This window comes from Diuraphis noxia, unplaced genomic scaffold, assembly GCF_037042655.1.
Source record: "Diuraphis noxia isolate RWA-SAM2 unplaced genomic scaffold, SU_Dnox_SAM2 contig0002, whole genome shotgun sequence".
Taxonomy (NCBI): Eukaryota; Metazoa; Arthropoda; class Insecta; order Hemiptera; family Aphididae; genus Diuraphis; species Diuraphis noxia.
The window spans coordinates 50,466,994-50,492,696 of record NW_028301712.1 but is presented as its reverse complement, the minus strand read 5'-3'; the positions used below and the strand labels follow the sequence as shown (position 1 = coordinate 50,492,696).

General features: G+C 28.9%; 1 protein-coding gene and 1 pseudogene across 1 annotated transcript; one reads left to right on the top strand and one right to left on the bottom strand.

Moving 5' to 3' along the window:
• Positions 1-14,735: 14,735 nt before the first annotated feature.
• LOC149058610 (uncharacterized) lies at positions 14,736-16,314 on the bottom strand (annotated as a pseudogene).
• A 2,543-nt stretch (positions 16,315-18,857) lies between these two features.
• LOC107166673 (uncharacterized) lies at positions 18,858-25,375 on the top strand. The gene is made up of 2 exons (XM_089220740.1): positions 18,858-19,009; positions 23,841-25,375. Exons 1-2 carry the CDS (start codon positions 18,995-18,997, stop codon positions 25,047-25,049), a joined length of 1,224 nt encoding a protein of 407 aa, XP_089076866.1. The 5' UTR covers positions 18,858-18,994; the 3' UTR covers positions 25,050-25,375.
• Positions 25,376-25,703: the final 328 nt, after the last annotated feature.

Here is a 25,703-nt window from a genome sequence, read left to right as displayed (position 1 = left end):
TCCTCCGTATAATCAATCTGCTTTCTAAAGATATAAAAATAAATTATTTTATTAATATAGGTATACAAAATGTTAAACAAATATCTGGAAAATGTACTTCTTTAGATCTTTTGAAACTTGAATCCAACCTAAACGATTTTTTTTCGAGTTTGATTCAAATATCGAAATATTATTTTCATATGCCTCAATAAGGTGAAGTGTCTCAGACTTGGTCCAATTTTTTACTCTTTTTTCATTACTAAACAATAAAAAATTATAAACTTCTTAAGCTGTAAAAAATATTACTAACATACTACCAATGAGGTAATCATTAACACTTAAAATCAAATGTGCATTCAATACATTAACAAAAAAGGAATAATAATATCAACTATGAACTTATTTACCTTGAAACAATTGTTTCATCAGATAAATTATCAAACAATGTTGGTGGTTTTGACTTTTTCAACTTTTGAGGCACTATTTCATGCTCTTCACTACAAAAAAAAAATTATTTTTTTGTTAACAGACAAGGGCGCAAAGCGAAGAAAGTACAAAAAAAAATAGTATAAAAAATTGAATTAGTTTCACAAGTTTTCCAAGATTTTTATTATAGCTACAACAAAAATATGAAAGTATTCTATATATTTACAAAATTTGAATAATATCAACTATGAAGTTATTTACCTTGTTTCATCAGATAAATTATCAAATAATGTTGTTGGTTTTGACTTGACTATAAAAATGAATTTTGATAATTACATGGCTATTCATTTTAGAAAGGAAGATATGAATTAATGAGTATAATTATATGTTACATTAATTATATTATTAAAGTGAATAATAACTAGGATGCAAAAATTGCATCCTTTGTTAAACGTTAACTTGAAAATTTAAATAAGAATTAGCATAACCAGCACTAAGTATTAATTTAAGGAAGGGAGCACATCAATATTTATGAAACAAAAATTAATTACAATAGTAAGCATCATTAAATGAACATTAATTTGTTATTAGAGTTTTATAATATTATAATATCTTAAGATACAAATATCTGCTAAGTGCTAACATGATACAAAACAATTGCTTAGTATATTTCCTTTTTAACTTACTTATGACTATTGAGATGTTCTGACATTTTTGACGAAATAATGTAACCATTGCAAATGGGACATTTTTTCTGAAACGAAATCATAATTAAAAGTACTTACTAGTTTCTTACTACTTAAGTATGTTAAAATTAGTAACATTTCTTTATACACTTACGACTGTGACTTGAGGAAACATTATTTAAATTAGAAGGTACCTAGTTTAAAATGTTTAAATTCTTAAATTTAACACGATAAATTAACGCGAAACCAAGCACTAATCAACACTTAATAACAATTGTCATTTTTCATTGTCTTGTTCGATAATAATAATTATTATACAATAAATTAATATTTTTAATTTTATGGTTATTTTTTATTTTATTATTGTGACTATTTTGGCGCGTATAGCATTTTGGCATGTAGGTATTAACCAGTAACCATTCTAACCATTTTTGTTGTGACGGTTCACAGAGTGCGTTAAAGGGGATGACTTATCTGGATAGTTATCTACGTTTTTGAACGCAAAAGGGGCGTGCCAGCGAATTCACCGACACGCCCTAAATACTTTCTGAACGACGGTGGGAATTACCTCATGACACTGGAAAACGTTTCTGAACGCACTCTAGACATAACATAATATATTATGTCTATGTTTGTAACCATGATGGTAAATTGTAAAATGTTATTTTTATACTTTATAGCTGACACAGTCGCGCTCACGGCTGTAGATAGGATGGTTGCACATCGAGACGTTAAAATGTGTAACACAAATGTTCTTATCAAAATTATTGAAAAACCTACGATTGGTTACAGCGCTATCTATTATCTACAATAGAAAAACTATAAATTGTAATCACGGCTGTATCTGTAATTACTTTTATTTTTATACTATATAGACTATATATATATAATATATTCTTACTCTTTATGATCATTTGAAATTTAAATTTTTACAACATCGGATTTTCACTGGATTTCACATTTCGCGATTTTCTTATTTTGGTGTAACTCTAAAACAAATGACCGCTGATACTTGAAATTTTCACTGAATGTTTATATAGGCATTTTATATATTTTATAAAATTTTCAAAATATTTTGATTTGTTTTGAACTGTTTACTGACATTTTAATTTTTCAACTTTTTTAGTTTTTTTTCTATAAATATCGATAAAAATGTATTTGTTGGGTAAAAAGCTTGAAAATTGAATACAAGGCTTCTAACACATTGTAACAATAGCAGTTAAAAAATATTAAAAATACATAGGCACGATTTTTTTTTATAAGCATTTAAAGTTAAAATTTCGACTAAATACATAAAAATTACGGCAATGTTCAAATTATCTTATATAGCGAAATTCATGCAAGTTTATCTTTTTAAATATAAAATTTAAAAATTTAATACTCCTAACATATTTTTACAATAGCAGTTGAAAAATAAAAGAAATAGATAATCACAATTTTATTTTATAAGCATTTTTAAAGTTCAAATTTTGACTATACATGCGATGTATGAACATTTATTTTTGAAGCTTAACTGTTTGGTGAAATATTCAATATTGTAAAACGTCTTATATATTTGTTTGATGTGAAGTTAAAAATGATTTTTTTAATTTGATACTAAATATATATTTTTGTAGATTGTATTGTACCTATCCATATTTCATACGCATATAATCGTGACTCATATAGTATTATATGTAGCCATGTAGGTATAATTAGTTATTAGATAGTATGTATAAAAAAGAAAATATCTAAATTTAATTATATTTAAAAGCTCAGTGAGATGTTGACTATAGTTCATTAGTATAAAAAAATTTAGAAAAAACATCAATTTAATAATTAGATGAGCCCCTATATTATAAAGGTAGTAGGTATAGTACTTAAGTACTTCCGTAAAAATAAACAAAAATAATACAATGATTAAAGATATATTAAAAATCTACATTTTGATATTGTTCTTCCATCGTGTTGTTCAATCTGTGATGTTAAATCCGAACGCAGTCTACTGTAATTGGTCTCTTCGATTAATTTCTCTTCTTTGTAGAATGACTGCACTACTAAAATCTGGTACACTAAGGCAGCTAAAAATAAAATAAATAATTATACCGTTAGTCATTATACATGTTAGTACATGATATAATTGGTGTGAATATTATTTTTGTATAGTCAAAGTATATTTAAACGGGAATCGGTCAATAATTTTGCATAACTACTGTGGGTAAATTATGCATTTTTGAGTGGTATAATCATAAGAAATAATTGTATAAATTTTTAAAAAATAAATAATTTTTTGTTTTTGAAAGATAAGTACCTTTATAATAACCTAACCTATATATTTTTACGGAAATTGATAATTTTTTTGGTCAATACTTGTTAATCTCCAACAGGTTGGGTATAGAATATTTCTGAATATAGGTATAACCACAACATTAGTTGATTTTGGGTATCGAAAAAAGGAACTCCTACTTCCTGAAAATGACAATAGCTCCTAACGCCATCAATGAAATTATATTTACATTCGTGGACTATTTTGTTTTGGATAATCCAACAGTCCAGTCCACAGAAAATAAATGGATACCTACCACCCCTGAATAACGACTATGATACCAAATATTCTTCTTGAAAAAATTGTTATACTACCTGATGTTTACCTATCATCAATATTTTAGTATTTTTTTCTTTTCATAAAAAGCTTAAAAAAATATATAGTTCTATAACCTATAGTAATATAATAAATTATCTTTGGAGGAGGGGACTATATATGCCTCTACACCATCACCAAAGATACCACTGGCGAGTGTAGTATAAATCAAATATTTCAAACATGTGGTTCTGAATAAACATTTATTTCTCCAACACTTTTAGAATTTTTTTTTAAATAAAAATAAATAATTTTTGAACAAAAAATCAATATGTACATCTTTGTATTACCAAATATTTTCATTTAATACATATTTTATTTATGATAATTATACCTAATCAATAGAATGAATGTTGTCTTCGTTATTTTGGAATCAGTATTAAGGATGGCACACGGATATTTGTTGTCTCCGTTTTACAAATGTATAACATGTAAAAATTTTATAATTTACAGCTTAAAAATGGTCATTACTTACTCATAAATAGTAATATTAATAAAATCCTTCAAAATGATCTAGATAATATTCTTACTTTTAAATTTTATAGGTTGTAAATTCACTCTAATTTTAGAAATTACAAAGTAAATTGTATTATTATGAACGTAAAATTGTCCAACAGTCCAGTCCACAGAAAAGTTTGAGATATTTATAAACAACTAAAATTTTCAATTTTTCAGAAATTTTTTTTTTGAAGTGTCGATAAAAATTTTTTGGGCCTATCAAAATACTTGAAAATTTAATACAGAGTTCGTCATAAGTTAGACTTATAGTGATTAAAAAATTATAAAAATACATATGCACAATTTTTTTTATAAGCGTTTATAGTTCAAATTTTTACGAAATCTGTCCAAAATGCGATAATTTGCAAGTAATTTTGAAGTTGAAAAATCATAAACATTTTTATATTTATAACTAAGGATTATAAATACAACACTAAGTTTTCCATAAGTTTTCCTTCATATAGCTATAGAGAAAACTCGAAGCATCATTATAGGAAAAATTTTAAGTGCGTTTGAATTTTAAATTTTTACGAAATAGCGTAACGATAACGATTTATCCTCAAACGATTTTAAACATTTGTTATTATTCAAAAAGTATAAGTCATAGATACTTGAAAAATTTTACCAGTTATTTAGATTGGAATTTTCTTTACATGATTTAATTTTCAAAATATTTTGACTTTTTTAAGGTATTTATAGACAACTGAAATTTTTTTTTTGAAGTGTCGATAAAATTTTTATGGCCCCATCAAAATACTTGAACATTGATTACAAAATTTCTCATAAGTTATTCTTATAGTGATTAAAAAATTATAAAAATACATATGCACGATTTTTTTTATTAGCATTTACAGTTCAAATTTTGACTAAATACATAAAAATTACGGCAATGTTCAAATTATCTTAGATCAAAATTCATAAAAGTTTTTCTTTTATACCTAAGATTTGAAAATTTAATACAAGGCTCCTAAAATATTTTTACAATAGCAGTTGAAAAATACGAGAAATGTATAGTCACATTTTTTTTTTTACAAGCATTTAAATTTAAATTTTGACTACATACGTAAAAATCACGAAAATTCGCAAATTATTATAAGCTAGAAATTCATAAAAAATTTTCTTTTTAAATCTAAGATTTGAAAATTTAATACAAGATTCCTTACGAATTTTTCAATCTTTATCACAAAAAAATGTCCACCGGAAATTCAAATTAAATTTTTATTAGCATTTGAATTTCAAATATTGACAAAAATTCGTCAAAACCATGAATATTTGCAAATTATTTTGTAGTTCAAAATTCATAATATTGTTTGTATTTATATCTAAGGTTATAAAATTTAACACCAAGGTTTCCACAAGTTTTGCTTCAAATAGCTATAGAGAAAATTTGAAGCGTGATTATAGGAAAAATGTTTTGAGCGTTTGAATTTTAAATTTTTATGAAATCGCGTAATGATAACGATTTATCCTCAAACCAGGTATTCGTATATATAAGGTATTATGAATTATGATAACTACATGATAACTACACTAATTGATTAACCATGCCATATGCAAAATCCGCCTTAATTGAAAAATAAAATATTTGTTTCAAAATATAATATATGACAATATTTAATTATAATATATCCTAGACTGACAAATCATCTCCGTTCAGAATCGTTTTTCGTATACAATGATACCTATCATTGCATTCAAATTTAATCCCATCCATTATAGTAACCTACTGTACAGCAGAGCGACATCCACGACTTACCCGCTTTTTTAATTATAATCGGTAGATGATCATTTTTTTTTTTTTTTTTGGAGTTCGAAAGAATGGGGAATTCATTCATAATTTAAAAGAACCAATTTTTAAAACCAAATTTTTCTTTTTACAATTTTATTATTATTGTCTAGAATCTAGAATCAAATATGACTTTCTAATCAATAATTATAATTAAAATGTCCAGCTGTGCTCTTTAATTATTTTTATGTATGCAACTTTATTTTTGTTAGGTAAGTATTTATTTTCATACTCTATGGTCTATGCTCATATATTTTTTTAGAATTTTACTGATTTGTTAAATTAGTATTTCAGAAATTAACTACCATATCCAATAAAGATTTTTTTTTTAATCATAATGGATCAAAAAATATTTACTATTTTTCTATCGCTGATTAATTTTACTGAACATTCATTAAAATGGTACACGTGTCGCGTAACTTTTTTAAATGGTCGCAATAATGAATAATGCGTGCCCATTAATTAAGTAAGCGCCTTTATAAATTGATGTATTTGTCGCCGCCACGACTGCACATTAGCCGTAGGTATACCACCGACTGGACACAAACACCACACACACACACAATCACCTGTTGTTACTATAATATTTATTTTTGTATGTACCTATTTAAATGTGCCGTGTGAATTATATAACATATAGATAATTAAGACTCGTTATCGTATGCCGCCGCACCGCGTAGCCGCGGCTACGTGTATATTGTTAACACGGCCGCCGTGACTTTTTGTATCGTATAAAACGTTGCCGCGTCAACACCGGTCAGTGCCGAAGTATAATTTTATATTCTTTTTCCACAATAGTGGTAAATCTTGTTGTATTTTCTTTATTTTATTGTCACAAGTGCCAGAAGGGCTTATTATTATTATAGTAATTGAAATTTGTATGTGCCTAATTTATATCACTGTATCTTGTATTCTTGTGTGTTTTTTTTTATTGTATTTTTTGGCAGCGGCTGGCCAGCAGTGCACCCACACCTTGTGTGTTATTTTATTATTATATTTTCGTTGTATACATATTTTATTTGTCGTGCCATAAGTCGGGCTGTACAGTATATTATTTATATATGTATATTGTGTTTGGTCATAAGGGCCGCGCATTGTTTTTGCATACATTCCTTTTCCTTTTATATTTTACCTTAAGTTGTCGTGCCATAAGGGCCGCTTTTTATATTAATATTAAAGCTTTAAAGCTACAGCTCCAATAGCTGACATATTATATTATACTTATACTATTGTACATCAGCTATATAGCTAGAATAGCTGCTTATATTATTATTTATTTTGTCGTACCATAAGGGTCGCATATAAACTTATAGCTCGAATAGCAGCGTTAATGCGTTATACCTTTTTATATATACCTTTTTGTTGGGCCAAAAGGGCCATAATACTTTATTTTTTATATCTCTCGTTTATACAGCCATATTTTTCCTGTGTTGAGCCAGAAGGGCTATAATATTATTTATCTTGTTCAGGCATAAGGGTTTGAGGCTGTCATATAGTATGCGGTCTACCGGCAAATGCGTTCTACCAGCCGCTGTAAATCGCCGGTAGACCGCATACTATATACTCGTAAATTCACCGGTAGACCGCATACTATATGACAGCCGGGTTTGATTTATTAATTATTATATTTTTGTACGAATATAATTGTGTTGCTATGATTTTTATATATTTGTTAATTTATTATTGATATCGTGTATTATACAGCAATTAATTATCTACCAACAACCGTGTTACCATTTCTTTAGTCTAATTATTGTATACACATTACACACCCACACATATACACACCTAACACACCACCACACTACATAACTCACTAGTATTTGCGCGGCGAACCCAACCAATTCTGGTTGAGCTATAATACATATTACACACAAATTTACATAAGTCGGTCGGTGTGTCAAACCTAACCTATATATTAGCGTACGAGGTATTTTGGTGACCGTCGATATTGGCGTCACGTTCTATTATTGTTATCGTACCCGGCGCGAACAGTATTAATATGACGATTTTAAGATTATATTAATCTTGTAAAGTTAAATAATATTTTTACTTGACAAATAAATTTCACTATTTTTCTGTTTGAATATACTGAGTCTATTTTAATATACAATGAGTATGTAAAAAATATCTATGGATTATTACAAACAACTTTTAGTTCAAATAATTATTCAAGTCTTTTCTTAACACGAGTACCTGTATAAGTATAAATAACATTACATAAATATATCTTATATGGTATTGATAATCTAAAATTGATAGACATTTTTATAAATTTTAATATCTTAGTTTATTTTTTAAATAAAACGAGTATCATTAGTATTAAAATAATTCGTCAAGTCGGGTCTGCCATTCAGAGCAGACGTACGCTGCGTTCCGTAACTCCCTCACAGCAAGTCTCCTTAGTATTAGTACGCGACTACGTGCGCAACCACGCCCTGCGGCCAACCGCAGAAGATCACGTGCGTAAGCCACGCCCACCGGCCAACCAGGGAGACCCCGTGCGCGCTGGCGCATCTTACCACACTCCACGAGCTAAGCGGCTTTAGCCAGACTAGCTCAGCAATCAGTTTCAAGTTAGCAGCCCAACTGGAACAACGTGCACAGTCCGTGACAGCAGTTCGGACTGGAACTTCAGGACATAGCTGAGCACAAGTAAGCAGAAGAGAACGACTGGACTACCAGTCACCCGGAGCTCACGCCCCCGGTAACGCAATGTCCCACCACACTGCTAGTACAAACGTGGACATGGATCAGACCCACCTGACCCTGGCCTCTCACGTCGGACAGCCTGTTCCGAGCCAGGTGGACGCCCACGCCCCGAACCTAAATGCTCAGTACGGGCAGGTGACTAAGAAATTCATGTCCTCTGAACCTTCTGAGGACATCTTGGAACCCTCGCTGGTCAACACGAGCAACTGGAGTGTGAACCTCAGATTCCAGCTGAACAAGGCTAGGTCCACGCTGAAAGCGGCAGCCTCCGACACCAAGAAGCTCATTGATAATACATCTGGCAGTATCTCTCGTGATCATCTTTTTTGCTTACTTGGCCAAACCGATATTGCCTTCCGTGGGGTAGATGCTCTTCTTACCAAGAGCGGCAACATAGCCAACTTACCGAACTTCACATCACCAATTAACAAATCATTATACACATTTGGGCTTATTTAAGTATTTAGGTACTTATGTGTTGTATTTAGATACTAAATGCATTTTAACTATAAGTTAACAATAATGATAATACTACAATAATATTGAAACATAATAAATTGAACGTAATTAAAATGAAGGTACCGACCCCACCAACATTTATTATTAAATGTGTTTACTTCAAAACAAAACATTTTTGAATCTTTATACTAGGTACACTAGGTATCACAGAATAGATAAAATCAGAAAGGACACTCGATGCCAAGAACGTTTTGCGTGGAGTGGGGACGAAGGCCGCCATCTTCTTATTTATGCTGTTTTGTTAGGTTATGAAATTAAGTTGTTATGAAAACACTATGAGATATTGTGTAACTCGTGTATGTTTACCTTTCGCTGACTCGCTATTTATTATTATTGTTCCAATTAATTAATTAATTATACTAATGAAGTATTGTTTTAAAAACAAAAGTTTTTGATCACAATAAATAAACAAAATTGAAAAATAGATATATTATATTTGAATTAAATTGTATTGTAATTGAATAATATACTTACCTATAGGTACTATTTATTATTTAATTAAAAATAAGCCAAAATTCCAAAAAGCATGAAGTAAGTCTATGGCCAAAAGTTGGACTTCAAGATTTTTAACTTTAACTGTATCATTTTGTGATTTTATTTTTTAGTTAGGTAATTTATTTTTCATTGTATGGACGCACTGATTCATAAATAAGAATATGGCCGCCACGTTTTTGTGCGATAAGTATGATTACTGTGTTATAATTTTTAAGTGTCCAACCCCTGGTACTATTACGTACCTACCTATATTATATATTCATTTACATACAGGGTGATTGATTTATCATAAAACACTCATTATTTCAAAAAGTATTGACTTTTTCAAAATATTTTTTACATGGTTTCAAGTTGTTAAAACACCAACGTTTTTATTAAAAAATTATATTTTTTATCGTTATCATTTTTTTAAAGTTTTTTACTTTTTTGAATGACAACATAGAGTTTTAATTTCATATTTCTAAGCAGAATATTATTCTAAGTATTTTGATACATAGAAATCGAATTTGGGGCTAGTATAGTTTCTGAGTTATAAGTATTTAAAGTTTAGACAAGCGGAGTAGTGGACAGACATTTTGCGGGGTAACCCCGTACCACTCCACTCTGCCTATCAAAACTTTAAATACCTACTTATAACTCATGAACTACTAGCCCAAAAATTCGATTTCTATGTATCAAAATACTTAGAAAAATATTCTGCTTTGGAATATGAAATTAAAACTCTATGTTGTCATTCAAAAAAGTAAAAAACTTAAAAAATGATAAGGATAAAAAATATTTAAAAATATAATTTTTTAATAAAAACGTTGGTTTTTTAACAACTTGAAACCATGTTAAAAATGTTTTGAAAAAAGTCAATACTTTTTTAAATAATGAGTGTTTTATGATGAATCAATCACCCTGTGTATGATATGAATATAAGTAGATTTAGTTGTAATGCACATTGCACATAAGTTTGAACATAGTGATTCAAAAACATTCAATTTGTCTATTAATTGAGATTTATTGAATAATTTTTGGTTTCTACTTACAAAAAAAATATTATATTTACATAAGTAGAACTAAAATGCTTAAAAAAAATAACATGCCAATTAAAAATTATAATTAAATTGTTACCTACATAATTAATATATTATACGTCTGTAAAGACTGTACTTTCAAGATAGTTATGTTATTGTTGAGTAAAAAAAATATACACACAATAATAATTTTTTAAGCGGTTTTAAAGTTATAATAATTATTATGCGTTTGGATTGAATGAGTGCGAAAGACTGAACGCTATTCAACGCAACGGAGTGCATTGTGTTGGGTAGCCCTTGAATATAACCAAGGTTGATGAGAAATTTTAATGTTACTATACATTAATGTAATTTTATAAAAGAAAAGATTTTTGACGCGTAATTATATATAAGTAAAAGCATAGGTATTTATCATGCTAAAAAAATATTATATGTAATTTTCAATAAAATTAGTTAATTAGTTATTTTCTGATGGTCCTTCTGAAGTTGCGTTATCGCAGTAGGTATTTAACTTTAATTTCAATTTCAATTATCAACCTCATAGTAATTTATACTGTATTAATTTAATAAAATTATTATTGTTTTTTATAAAAGTGAATAAAAATGAAAACATAAAAATACTGTTCTTATATAAAAAATTGTATTCTGTTTTTTTTTCACAGTTATCTTAAGATTGGAATATTTTGTCACAACCAATAATAACATTTTTTTGTAACCAGTTAATGGTATTTGTTTGATAGCCAATAGATAAAATACTGTATCTGTCTAACTATACTATAATAATTAATGTTTAATCAATTGAATTGTAACTATAGAAAATATATATTCACATTAATAATTACAGATACATAACAATTGTATGGTTTTTTTGAAATTATGTTATTGTTCTATACTTTTATAAAATTATAATATTATACTATATCATAATTTTTGAATATTGGAATGTTATATTATAATATTATGTTTTAATACCACATAAAATAAAAGTTATGATATACCTTGTTTTCATATTGATATACCTACAAAGAATAATAATTGATTATTTTTATTTTGCCTTGTGGACTTTTATTCGCTCTTAAATACTTATACACAGTAGTATTATGTGTTGGTTTTAAATGTCTACTATTTTTTATTATATTTTATTTGTTTAGGCACAAAGGCTCCGGCTGCAGGCCCAGAACTCCCGTTATCTTCTTGTAATACTTATAGTTATAATTTATGACGTGGCATTTCTTTTACTTGTAAAAAAATATTAAAACAAATATATAATATGTATAATGTCATAAATAAGTTGGGATTTTTACCTATAATTATACGAATTACAAGCAAAGTACACGAATCCACAAATTTTACCACTCTTACGATTTTAACTTTTTTTTAATGCTTTTCTTAGTATGTTATTTACTTAAAAAATAATTATTATAGGGCAATCATGATTAACTACTTTGCCTTTCTCCAACTTATTTTTCTGTGAGCACCATTATTGAGAAGAGCATTCAAAAAAATCAAATGTTGATTTTATTTAGTTTTTTCAAATTAAAAATTTTATCGATGCCTTTTTATCGAGCAGTCCAAAACTCTTTTCTAATCCTTCTTTTCTGCGAGGAATGTTAAACCAGCGAAACAGGAAAGCGCAAATCGACCTTTTTTTCCAAAACTCTAAAGCGCAAAACAAAATTTGCGCTTTTGTACCTTGGTAGTGGGATAAAAACTTAGAAATAAATTGTAAATCTATAGTCATCTCCAATGCATAAATTTAGATCATGTATAAAGAAAATTTCCAAATTGGAATATTTGATGACAGTAAGTTGGCTTCAAATTTTAAATTTAATTTTAAGGTACCTACTCATTATTATATTAGTTTAATATATTTATTCATTTATTTATGATACTTGTTTAACTAATTTAAAATAATACTCAAAATTATTATTTTTATTTTTTACTGATTTTTTAAACTAATTTCAATATCACTATTAATGCTTAATTAAATATCAATAATAACGATGATTTTAATAAAATACATATTTTTATGAAATTAATTTGCGCTTATAGTTTATTAAAAAGGTAAATTTTTTTTTGCGCTTATGGATTATTTATTTTTGTGCTTTTGAGCCACGTTTGGGTCATATTTTGCGATTGCCCATTTTTAACTAAAGGTTAGGTTAAGTCAAAAGTAAAAAATTTCCAATGGATTTCTTAGTATTTGGAGCAGACGGGAATTTTACTTGCTAATTTTTATCACGAGTAATAATAAATAATGTGTATAAACGTGTATATTATTGAAGAAGATTATGATACAACAGATAATTTAATGACTAAACGGATAAAAATGAGGATTAGTGCTTAAAAAGGCTTATAATATATAATTGTAAGGCGTGGCTTTTGCGTGAAACCTTGGGATCCCTAAATGGCTAATCTCAAAATTATGTGGTTAATTTTGAACAACAGTATAAATCGAATAAATTTTTTACGGCCGATGAGTTTCTTTTGTTCAAACTTTACGTTTGATGAAATTTAATATTTATGAGTAATTTATTTTTGATGAAATTTAAACTAAATTCAACCATTGTTTGTGAATTTAGATTTATCAGTCCTCAAAATATTTTTATAAAACAAATTTTCGTTTTCAAATTGAACGCTAAACCAAGACAAAAATTGTAATTTACGTTCATAATCTCTGATTCGTAAATGTTGGATAAACTCGGGTACCAAGTAATATACAATAAAATTAATCAAATGATAGATACGTAAATTGCATATTTAATTAATAATATATATATTTTTTTTTATTATATTAAAGAAATAACCCTCGATAACTTGGCCATTGGGATATTAATAATATAATATCAATCAATATATTATGAACAGAAAAGTATACATATTAACAAAACTACATGATGTCTACGTATGATGATACTACGATATTTGAAATTAATCCGAAACAATTTTACTTTAAAAATGAACTTTTCGCAATCGAATAGGCCTATTGCCCGTTATTATAGTGGTGTGAAATTTTGAATAACTGTAAACAGTCATACAATTTGTACCTATAGTACAAATATACAATCAATACATAATAATATACTTTAATGAACTATGATTATTAAAAATGTATGATGTTTTTTTTTTTTTTATTTAAAAATGTACAGGCTTCCACTGCTAAGGTTATTAGCCAACCAGGCACGCCCGGAGGACGGGGCTAGGTGGTACAAATGCACCACCTGAGAATTTTAATTATTTGGATTTTTCAAATAAATAATAAAATATAAAAATTCCTTCTCTGTTAATTTATAATGTATGCCCATGATTATTCCCAATATAGTACCTAAATATTAAATACCTATTAGCTATTCTGGCTATTCTGAGAAACCGCCGTCTAACCTCAAATCTCGCGTCTATTAATACATTTATTTTGGTCACTAATGATATTATTATAAATTTCGTTATCTGACATCTATTCTGCGGTACACTATTATTTATTTTGGATAAGTTCGAGCAATTCATTATAATGGTCTATTCTGTACATATCATTATGATTGTATAATTATTATTTTATATTTGGGATTTAATTTTACTCATGTTGACATCACATTATCACTTTAAATAAACGTTTAACGTGATAATATGTAATATTGTGGTATTATTTTAGGGAATCGGACATTTCGGCACGGCTATTTCGGCGCGAACACAAATCGGCGCTGGGCATTTCGGCACGAGGAAATTTCGGCGCCGCAGGTATTAATATACAATTTAAAAAATACAAAATAAATAATATTACCTATATCATTATTCCAATATTACAATTTTAAAAATACAAATAAATATATTATTACAATATTACAATTATTTTAAAAAATACAAATAAATATATTATTCGAATATTACAATCTTAAAAAATACAAATAAATATAATGTTGATAATATAATGTTAGATAAATGAATTAGAAAAAAAATGAATTAATATAAATAAAATGTTAATAATATACAATTGAAATTTATTTTAAAGAAATATTATGAGCGATTCCTTTTAAATACTCAATGCAATTTCTTATATTATATTCGCTTACTATTTTATATAATCGGTGATTTAGGTCAGTGTATTTTTTTAATTTTTTAGGGGGACTCCCTCCAGCAGTTAGTTGCGCCATAACAACATCGTGGCCTGTTTGAACCCTTCTCAAGCAATTTATAAATGTCCAAATTGTTGGGCCACACACTCCCATTTCAATATTTAATCTCCTATTTGCTGCCTCAGCATGATTATTTGTCCTATTTTCAGAATTTAAGACTCTATCATATAGATTCCAAATTTCTGGAGGGAAACGCGCATTTCTTCTTCCCCGACCATTACGGTTAGTTCAACCTATATAATTATCTTCGAACCATTCTAATAAGTCATTTAATTCTTCATCGAGATGTTGAGCCAGTGAATCAACTGCAAAATCAAGGTCTTCTAATCTTACAAAAGCTAATGAAATTATCATTTTAACTGATATAGAAAAATCAGCGTCATTATTGTATCGAGTTGTGAGATTTAATACACCAACTTGTTTTTTAAAATTTTTCTACAAATGAAATAAACACCCATATATTTTAACATCAGAAAATGCTTTTTTTATTGATTTTATGGCCGCTTGTTCGAAATCGCATGAAATTGATTTAGGTTTTAAATTAGGTCTTAAATTGTTTAACATTAAAAACATATGATCATATTTGATTGATTGTTTATCAGGGAGTAAAATGTAAACCATAGGCACGATACTGTGTAAATATTCAGCTAATATTACATAAACTTGACTGAATAATGTAGGTGCAACTTTAAATGTCCCATCCATGTACCAAATTTTTGAATTCTCCAAAATATCTAGGCTCTTAGATCGAGCAAAAATTAATATTCTATTAGGCCCCGGACCACTATCACTTTGTAAAAATATTTCCTCATTACCGTTTGATGGTGAATACATAGTATAAGCGGGTGGGATGTTAAGTGTAGTTAGGTCAGCTGGATTATTTGGAGCCATTTGGATTTCCTGATGTTTTCGGCGAACCGTTTTTTTCAATGATGAATTATTTGGCAAAGTGGCCTTAAAACAAATAACAAAAATATCTTTTTAATTAATTGTGCGTGTGTCGGATTATTCATTATTCAAAATTCATTAATTTTTGAAAAACATCGCTAAACTACATTATTGTTCTTAAATTTAAATATCGGGCATTGTAAAAATAAAAATATTGTCTGAAATTTGTACTTACTTTAGCTGCTTCGGATAAAGGTCCAACACATTCGTTTATTACAACTGATGTAGGCTCCATTGTTTGAAGTGCACGTGTCTTAATTTTTGTAATTGCAGCCTCTACTTCAATTTTAGCTGCCTCAGAATCATGCGTATGGTCGTTAATTTTTTTTCGAATAATATAATCATTGATTCCTGTATGAATTCGACAATTACAAGAATCTTTATTGCGACACCTCCAAAATCGCATTGTATTATTAAAATTAAATTTATCGAAGACATTCATGAAACCGTCTTTCGGTAAAATTTCACGTCCACGATTTGATAGTATATTTGACATCTTAATAAGAAATTTGTATACTGAATATTACTGATCGACTATTCGACTATGACTGACTTACAAACTACAGTTAATACTCTACACGTCTACGGTCAGACGGTCGATTCATCGCTTTATCTTAACTGCTGGTACCTACCTTTATCTTACCTATTTAATCGGTTTTTACGTTACACAATAACAGCTATATTTGACTGGATTGTACTATTGACGATTACGGTTATTTTTGATAATTTTATTTTATTTTTTTAAATATTACGAAAATATTTAAGACTAGGTATAGTTAGGTTAGCCGCGCCGAAATTTCCTCGCGCCGAAATGCCCAGCGCCGATTTGTGTTCGCGCCGAAAAAGCCGTGCCGAAATGTCCTAGATCCATTATTTTATTATTACGAGTTACGACTTTCGATGCCGAACATTATAAGAAATATATCTAATAAACGAAATTTAATAAAAATTATAAATTTCTTTAACAAAAAAAACAAAGACACGAGAACAAGATAAAAACGTAAGTTTTCTAGATTCATTTATATATAGGCAATAATTAATAAACAATATTTTATAAGTATTTACTCTTACTTAATACTACTATCATTAGTATTATTTAGGTACTTTTTGTAGTTGGTGTATATTATCATTATGTAAGTAGATGTAAATGTAACACAACTTGTATTCTGATTAGTAAATTAGTCTGACTAATCTGAATTAATTTTTACTGTGTAGGTTCAATAATATAAATTGTTTATTCAACTTATTGTATTGTTATACAGATGATTCAAAATTTATGTTTCAACCATTTTATCATATAAAATATAAATATTCAAAATAATGAATAATTTACTATACAAAGTTTTTTTTATTTAGAAACATCAGCTATTATGATTTCTCAATTTTAAAATTGTTAATAACATTTTTGGGGGGTTAAATTTAGAAATTCAAATGGAAACCTATACATTTTGGCAATAGCTCTCAAGAATATAGTTTTGCATTAATTAATGTTGTTCATGCACTAAAATCTATTTCAAAAATTCCACCACATTATGATTGGAAAAAAATATAGGTTTCCACTTGAATTTTTTGAGTTGGCGCCTTAAAACCCTAATAAGGCTAAGGCCCTAATACCCTAAAATATTGTAAACAATTATAAAATTATAATATCATAATAGATGTTACTAAATCAAAAAACTTTTGTTGCATATATTATTCAACATTTTGAATATTTTATGATAAAATGGCTGAAACAAAATTTTGAATCACTCTGTATATACATTCATATTTTAATTGCATTTTAAAATAATTACATTTAATGCTGAAATTGAGATTAAAATTTTAAAATTAATTAGTGATGAATTAGTAAAAAAAGCTATGTACTACAACAAACAAAAATACATTTTCTCGAACTCTAAAGCTCTACTTAGATATAATATTAAAAATTAAACTAATGTATCAATAAAATATATTGCTAATAAGCTGATTCATTAAAAAATGGTATTGACAATTGACATTAAAAATATTTTGCACCTAGTGAGCTACATCTCTGCGGGCGTGCCTGTAGCCAACAGTATGATGTTTATAAGTTAACTAAAAACTATAATATCTTGTGGATGAAATTTACACGAATTACTTCACATGAACTATTATATTGGATATGACCAGATAACCTATATGAGTACTAGATAGATGTTCAAAAAACAGCACATTGTTGGGCTACACCTGTTTTTTTTTTAATAAATATAGATGATAGGTACAACTAAAATTTTAATACAGTCCATACTATGCTTTTAATTTATTGAATCTCATTTTCTTTTGTGATTTAAAAAAAAAATATATATAATATAGATTGCGACTGAGTCTCTCATGATCCATATTTTAGGTCCGTTGGAGTTTTTATTCTAACATTAAACCCAATTGCAGGTAAAGACATATATGTAATACGTATCCACTATACATTGCAATATACTGCATATTTACCGATTTGATGCTTGGGAAACTATATACTATAAGTTCCGTCCCAGAGCATCCCCTTTCAACACCTTTAATCAGAATAAGATTATAATTAGTCATTTTTTAGAATAAAAAACAGCAAAACATTTTTAATTATTGATGCACCTTCAAAGGAGAAATTTTCTGTTATCTTACAGTTTCTTAAATAGGACTGACAGTGGTCATACATCATTTTAAATTTGTATCCACGTTAACTGTTAAGATTATATATAATATTACGAAGACAAAAATATGTGGTGTGTATGTTTTCACTTTCACGCAATCCGTTCGGATTATACGTGAATTATTATATATAATATGAAATACGGTAGTCGTAAAGTTAACACATATTTTGGCACTTACGATGAATTATTTATTAATATTATATTAGATTATATCGTCATAACAATCTTATATCCGATTCTTGATATTGTTGATTCATATGACGGTGCGTCCTCGTGACATAACAATAACGCACATTTCTGTTCCGATTCGTTTCGTTCTTCTTCCTGCACCGAGCTTCATTTCCTATTCACTACACGTACCCGCCGAACTTTCCAGTCCGAAAATCTAATCCAGTGAAAGCCAATCGATATGCCCACACCTGAGTGTATAAAACTGAAACTACGGCTGTCCTGTCATTCATTCGATTCGTTTATCTTCAAGCCAGTGCACCAAGAAAAATCAAACGAGAAGAAACCATGAAGTCATTTTCAGTAAGTTTATTATGATATTATTCTATACGTATTTATATAGGTTTACACTGCTTGTTTTCGAAGCCGGTACACCGAGTGCTAGGCATCGCGTAATCGACATGATACAATAATATAATATACCTATCTGGCTACCTATTATTATATTTACTTCAATACGGTAAACGGACTAATAGTTGCTTGGTAATAATTCGAACGAAAACTGTAGCTCCCGAGACTGTTTGCCGAATTTATTCACGTTTTTTCGTGTTATTTATATCACAATATGATCAAAATACGAGTTAATAAGTATAATATAAGTTATATTGTTATATTATTGGTTCATTTATTTGTGTACGTTCATCGGCGTATACGACACTACATAATATCACAACTATTGTTTTTGATTTATTTTAATTGCACGGCACTTATATTAAGGTTTAGTAGTCTTTTTAATGACAATAATATCGATAATATTATATTATATACGAAGTATCTACCAACCAATTGACTTATTTACTTTTAATTTTACCGTTTGAGTTCGCATTAATTCTACAAACAAATTTAACACTACATTTTTTGTCTTGCTTACCCCTGTAATCTTTTTACAAGTTTAATAACTAAGAGACATAGGTAGTATACATGACACATATTTTTAATATAACCTGAAATTGTTTATCACTGATTTTATATAGGTATAGCCTATAGGTATTAACCTAACCTATACACTTATAGAATATGGATTGAGTAGTGAGTTCTTATGTTCAAAATAACATGTCGAGAAAATAAAAATAAATACTTTATTTTTATGTATAACGATTTACCTCAATACGAACTAGGCAACTCCTGTCCATTTGGAGTTAAGAATGCATATACACGGTTGTTAATTTAGTTTAATTGTAATTTGTAATTGTAAACGTGGAAATTAACACGAATCATGTTCATACTTACCAAAAATATAATACGCTTTAATACAGGTTGAAGTCACAAACCAATCAAAAATATTTATTTGCTTAATAACATGCAGAGGAGTTAGAAAAACAAAATAGTCAACTTATTTTTTAAATTATAAATAAAACTGGTATAGGTATTCTTTCAAAATTAGTCATTTTTCAATGTGCATGTATTGGAAATTCTTCTTTTTTTATTACATTTTTTTTTTTTTTTTTTTATAACAAAACATTGTAGGATTACATATAAAAATAATAAGCACATGCACTTTGAATGAAGTAAGTTTGTTAAAATTATTTTAAACACAATTACATCTTAAGAAAACAACTTATTTATATGTCACTAGGGCCAAGCTTTTTTTCAAAATTTATATTTTGCATACATGTCATATTTTTAATTGAATATCTATATTAACATTTTTTAATGCATAGTTTATTAATCCTAGTTAATGTTTTTTTTTCATCTTTTAGTAAAATTTAATATAATATGTTCTACATTTTTAAAATAGTTACAATATTGCAGAAGCAGAATAATTTAACTTTTTGGTTAAATTACATACTTGCATTTAATACATTTTTGATGCACAAATAATTTCATATTCTACAATAATTTTTTCATAAAAACCAGGCCCGTTATGAATTTATAATTTCTATTAATATTATTATGAGCCCCTATAAAATTGTACCATCATTTTAAAGTCTAGGACTATGGAAAATGTATTTCTAACTTGATGATACAGTTAAACCAAAATTTTCGTTATGCAGTTATGCAAAATATGAGTAACGATTTATGTATTCAAGAAATTAGAAATAATTCTCCAATAACCCCAGATCTAAAACAATAGTAAAATTTAAAAGTGGCCCTAATAATATTAATATAAATTAGAAATTCATGAAGGGCCCAGTTTTTAGGAAAAAATTATTGTAGAATATGAACTTATTTGTGCATCAAAAATGTATTATATATTTATATGCAAGTATGTAATTACTTATTAAAAAATTTTATTACTTTAATTTATTACTTTAATAGAAACTATTTCTAATATTTAACAATAAATAGGCTACAATACCATCATTTACCAAAAGGCAGATACAAGTCGAGGGCAAAGGGGACAATGCAACGGTTGCTGGTGGACAACCTTTTTTTTTAACTTAATAAATATCATTGCCTTCCCCCATTTCTCTAGTCTGTATCTGCCTATACAAAATTTCTAATGTCAGTATTTGGCATCTCGCTATGTTAATCAATACAATTTAAAATTAAAATATAATGTTCTTTAATATTTTATATTAAAATTAATCATACATTATAAAAATAAATACTTAGTAGCAATCTGAATATATTAATTAATCATGGATGTTAAGATACCAAAAATTTTTTTTTTAAATTATTTATTTGATTTATAACAGAATATTAACTTATATTATTTAACAATACCTAAATTTCTATTTTTACTAATCAATGCACCAGCAAGCCATAATATTTCATATTTATCTTTTAGGTTTAAAATTTAAATTATTGATGTTGTAACCTTATTTAAATTTAAGTATGAAATATCATACAAATTACAATACCTATTTTTCATTTACAATTTTTAGTTTTATATGTATACAAAATGATTGGTAATTATTTTCCTCTGGAATGATGGTTGGACTCAATTGTTTACATTTCTTTCAAATTTAGTTGATAAGGTATCTAAACAAATACAATAAAAACTTAATAGGTAACTTGAATAATATTTCACTTAAAATGTGTAGGTATTAATAGTATACAAACAATATTTTTAATTTTGTTGCCTGTTGAAATATTAAAATCCAATAGGTATAGAATCCAATATTTTTATTCTTATTGTTTCCAGTTGTAAATTGGAATATTGTTTTAATATTTATCATCCAAATCATCTGGATATTTTTAGTGAATACAAATAATCTTAGAATATCATTAAGAAGAATTTTAGTATGCTATAGATTTTCTAAAATGGCATTGACTATAGAGCAACTAGCAATATTATAGTCCTACTGGATTATATTATCAAAATATTAACCATATTGACTGAAATAATAATTAACAAGTCAATAGTCCATATAAATTGCAACAAAAATTGTGTAGAGCTGATGTATTAACTGAAATCAAAATGTTTAAAAACAATGATGATAAGAATTATTTATTATAGTTTTTACATAAACAATATAGTGACCAGAAATACTATTTTTTGAAGCAAGTCCTATCGTCATTAAAAATAGTATATGAAATTGTAATCTACATTTTAATAATGTTTTGTATTAATTTATTCAAATTTCACACTTGGTATTTTACCTTTAAAAAATAACTAAAATATTTATAGTTAGGTACTTTAGTTTAAGTTTACTTAAATTTCATAGAATTGTTATCATAAAGACACACATCTAATGAGTTGACATAATAATTTGAAATAATTAGTTTTTTAGTACCTAGGGAATAATAATAATTAAAAAAAAAATACGATTTTTGTAGGATATGACCTATTGTCTATGATATGGGCAAAATGGGTATATGCATTGGCAGAGGACAAGCTAAGTTTTAAAATATACTTTTTTTAAATTTTTATATCTGGTCACCATACATATAACTACAAAATAAGTAATACTTACCAATATTTAATAGGACTTTCCAAGTATCCAATTTACACGCGTTATATCAATTTAAATAGGTACTTCTATGTTTAATTAAATGAATAAACAAAATAAAATATAACATAAACAACACACCATGACATATTATTATAATATAATATTAACTGTTATGTCATGTTATTTTATTATAATGCTGATGTCTGATGTACTATGCATTACTAGCTGATTACTACATAGTCATACTACATAGTACAATATGGCGTACAGCGTACTGTCAGACGTTAAAGTTGTCAGTAAGTTGTCACGAGGTATCGTGTAATCATGAAACATTATATAACTGAAATCTGAATGATAGCTTGCTATGGGATATGTACATATTATACAAAAACATAAAGCTTATACTAGGTAATAAGGCCTATTGTATTGGTATCGGTATTGGTTTTGTGATTATACAGGACGCAAGATTATTATTTTGCTTCATAAATTTAATGTTATAGGTTGGGCGGAGTTACAGAATATACAAGGGTATTCTTAACTTTTGGCTTTTCACAATCACTATTCGGTATTATAAGAATGATTTATTAATTATTATGCATCAACGTCGATATCGGTAATCGAAAGCGATAAGCAAAATAATAGTATTTATAGTAGTAATTTTAGTCCAATTAATTATAATTATATGACAATTTATAATAAGCTATAATAGGTAATAACAAGTACAAATTTAATATTATCACCACTCTCCGCTACACCATGGATCGATGATATCGAATTCATTACTATTATAGCTACTGGACTTAACAAATAAAAATCCCTGTTCTGACTAATCAGTACTGATGTATAACACCTCAAAACTTTCTAAAACCAACCAACTTTTAGCAGCTATAACTCGCCGACGAATCAATGAAAATTAAAAATTTTAACGTGAAAATTCATGAAAAAAATGGATTTATTAATTTATGAAATTATTAATATAGGTTGCCATTTGAAGATCAAAAGTTGATACCTATTTTACTATTAAATATACGAGTGAAAAAAATAAAATGTTATACAGTTGTAGAAAAACATGTATCTAAAAATTTGAAAAAAAATCTATACTTTTTGAAATATTGAGTGTTGTTTGATAAAAAAATTACCCAGTATTATATCGGACAAAAATTAAAATCTTTTAGTCTTGATTAAAAATAAATACGACCGGCTGTATGGAAAACGCATTAGTTGTTGACTCATGGTATAATATTATTTTTCGAGCATAATAGATGAGTTGAAAACAGATATTGGTCTTCTTTCAGGTGTTCTGTTACGCGGTGTGTGCAGTGACCGTCATCGGTTCGACGAGATGCGAACCGGCAGAGGAAAGCGCTTCGACCGACAAAGCACAACCTGCCAACAGGAGGAGCTTCGGCGAATACCATGGGCTGTATGCCCCTGCGTACCACACTCACTATGGGGCGGCCGCGGCCACCAACCACGGCCACTACGTCCCCGCGACGGCCCACTACCACGCTCACGGCTACGCATCTCCTGCACACTATCACAGCCACGGCTACGCACCGGCACACTATCACAGCCACGGTTACGCACCGGCACACTATCACAGCCACGGCTACGCACCGGCACATTATCACAGCCACGAGACCACTGTGCACGGGTTCAAACACCAGCCTGTCGTCTACCAGTCAGTGGTGCACACGTATCCAACGGCCACCACGGTCGTCCACAAACCAGTACCAGTGCCGGTCGCCCACCCCGTCCCGGTGCCCGTTGACCGACCTGTGGCCGTCGAAGTTCCTCGGCCGTATCCAGTAGCCGTCAACCGACCATACCCAGTGCCCGTCATTAAGCCCGTCGCCGTGCCCGTGGCCCAGCCGTACCCGGTGACCGTATATAAACCGTACCCTGTGCCCGTATACCGCCCAATACCGGTGGCCCCTGTGGCCAGACCAGCCGCCACCGCCGTACATTACGTCACTAGACTTCCCACAGTTCGCGTACCGCTCGTCAGGTATCCAGCACCATCGTATCACTCGCACGCTTACGCACCACACTATCACGGAGCGGTGGCTTACCCGAGACTATATTCTGCTTACCAGGGACAGTCGTCATACCAGGCACAGTCATCGTTACTACAGGGAACGACTGCTTACCAGGGACCGTCGTCGTACCAGGCGCCGTACTCGGCCGAGGCACCATCGTCTTATCTACAGCAACTGGCGGCTCTTAGAGCGGCCGGTGGCAACTACGAAGTGAGCGAAGCGGCCGCACAGCAGCAGACACTCCAAGACGAATATTCGTACCTACAAGAGCAACGGGACGTCAGTGCCACCGATATTCATCACCATCACCACGATGGTGAAACCCATCACCTGCACGAGAACGGTGTGATCGACCATGACGACGATTTCGGTTCCAGCGCGGGTTACCCATCATTGACGGCCGATGAGACTTTTAAGACCAGCCTAGGAGTGCCGAGCACTGACTACACAGGTAAAAAGAAATAAAACAGTCGCGGTGACCACGAGGGACGTACAAGAAGACTGTATAGCAGATCTGTAAAGTCAACTCAAAACGCTAAGATTTATCGAAAAAAAAATGTTTTCGAATTTCCATTGAACACCACCTAGTCCCGGGAGACGACTGTACATACTTTGTTTATTGTTATATTATTATTATTATTATTATTATTATTAAATATTATATATTATATAGTATATTAGTATGCCATCGGGTTAGTGGACTCGACTGTTAATAATCTGTAGATATATTATATCTAATGACCTAATGTGTCATTTTGTTGAAATAAATTGTGATGTCATGATTGTTAAAATTGCTATATTGTTATCTTAATTGTTATAGATACATAAATAATATCTATTTTTAACAACTACAACCTGCCTATTCGTAAAAACTATATAAACGGTTTTATAAGAACAGGAATAATGGTCATAGACTCATACCCATTGATTCTTTATAATAATGTACCTATACATAAATATATAAATATATAATACATATGTAACGTCTATAATATTATGTGTACATGACGTCATGAACAATGAAACCGTTTCTATGGACTAATACAATACATATTATTATATATCAATTTCGATTTGTTGTCTCCAAACAATAATATTGTCGTATCATAATATTTACGT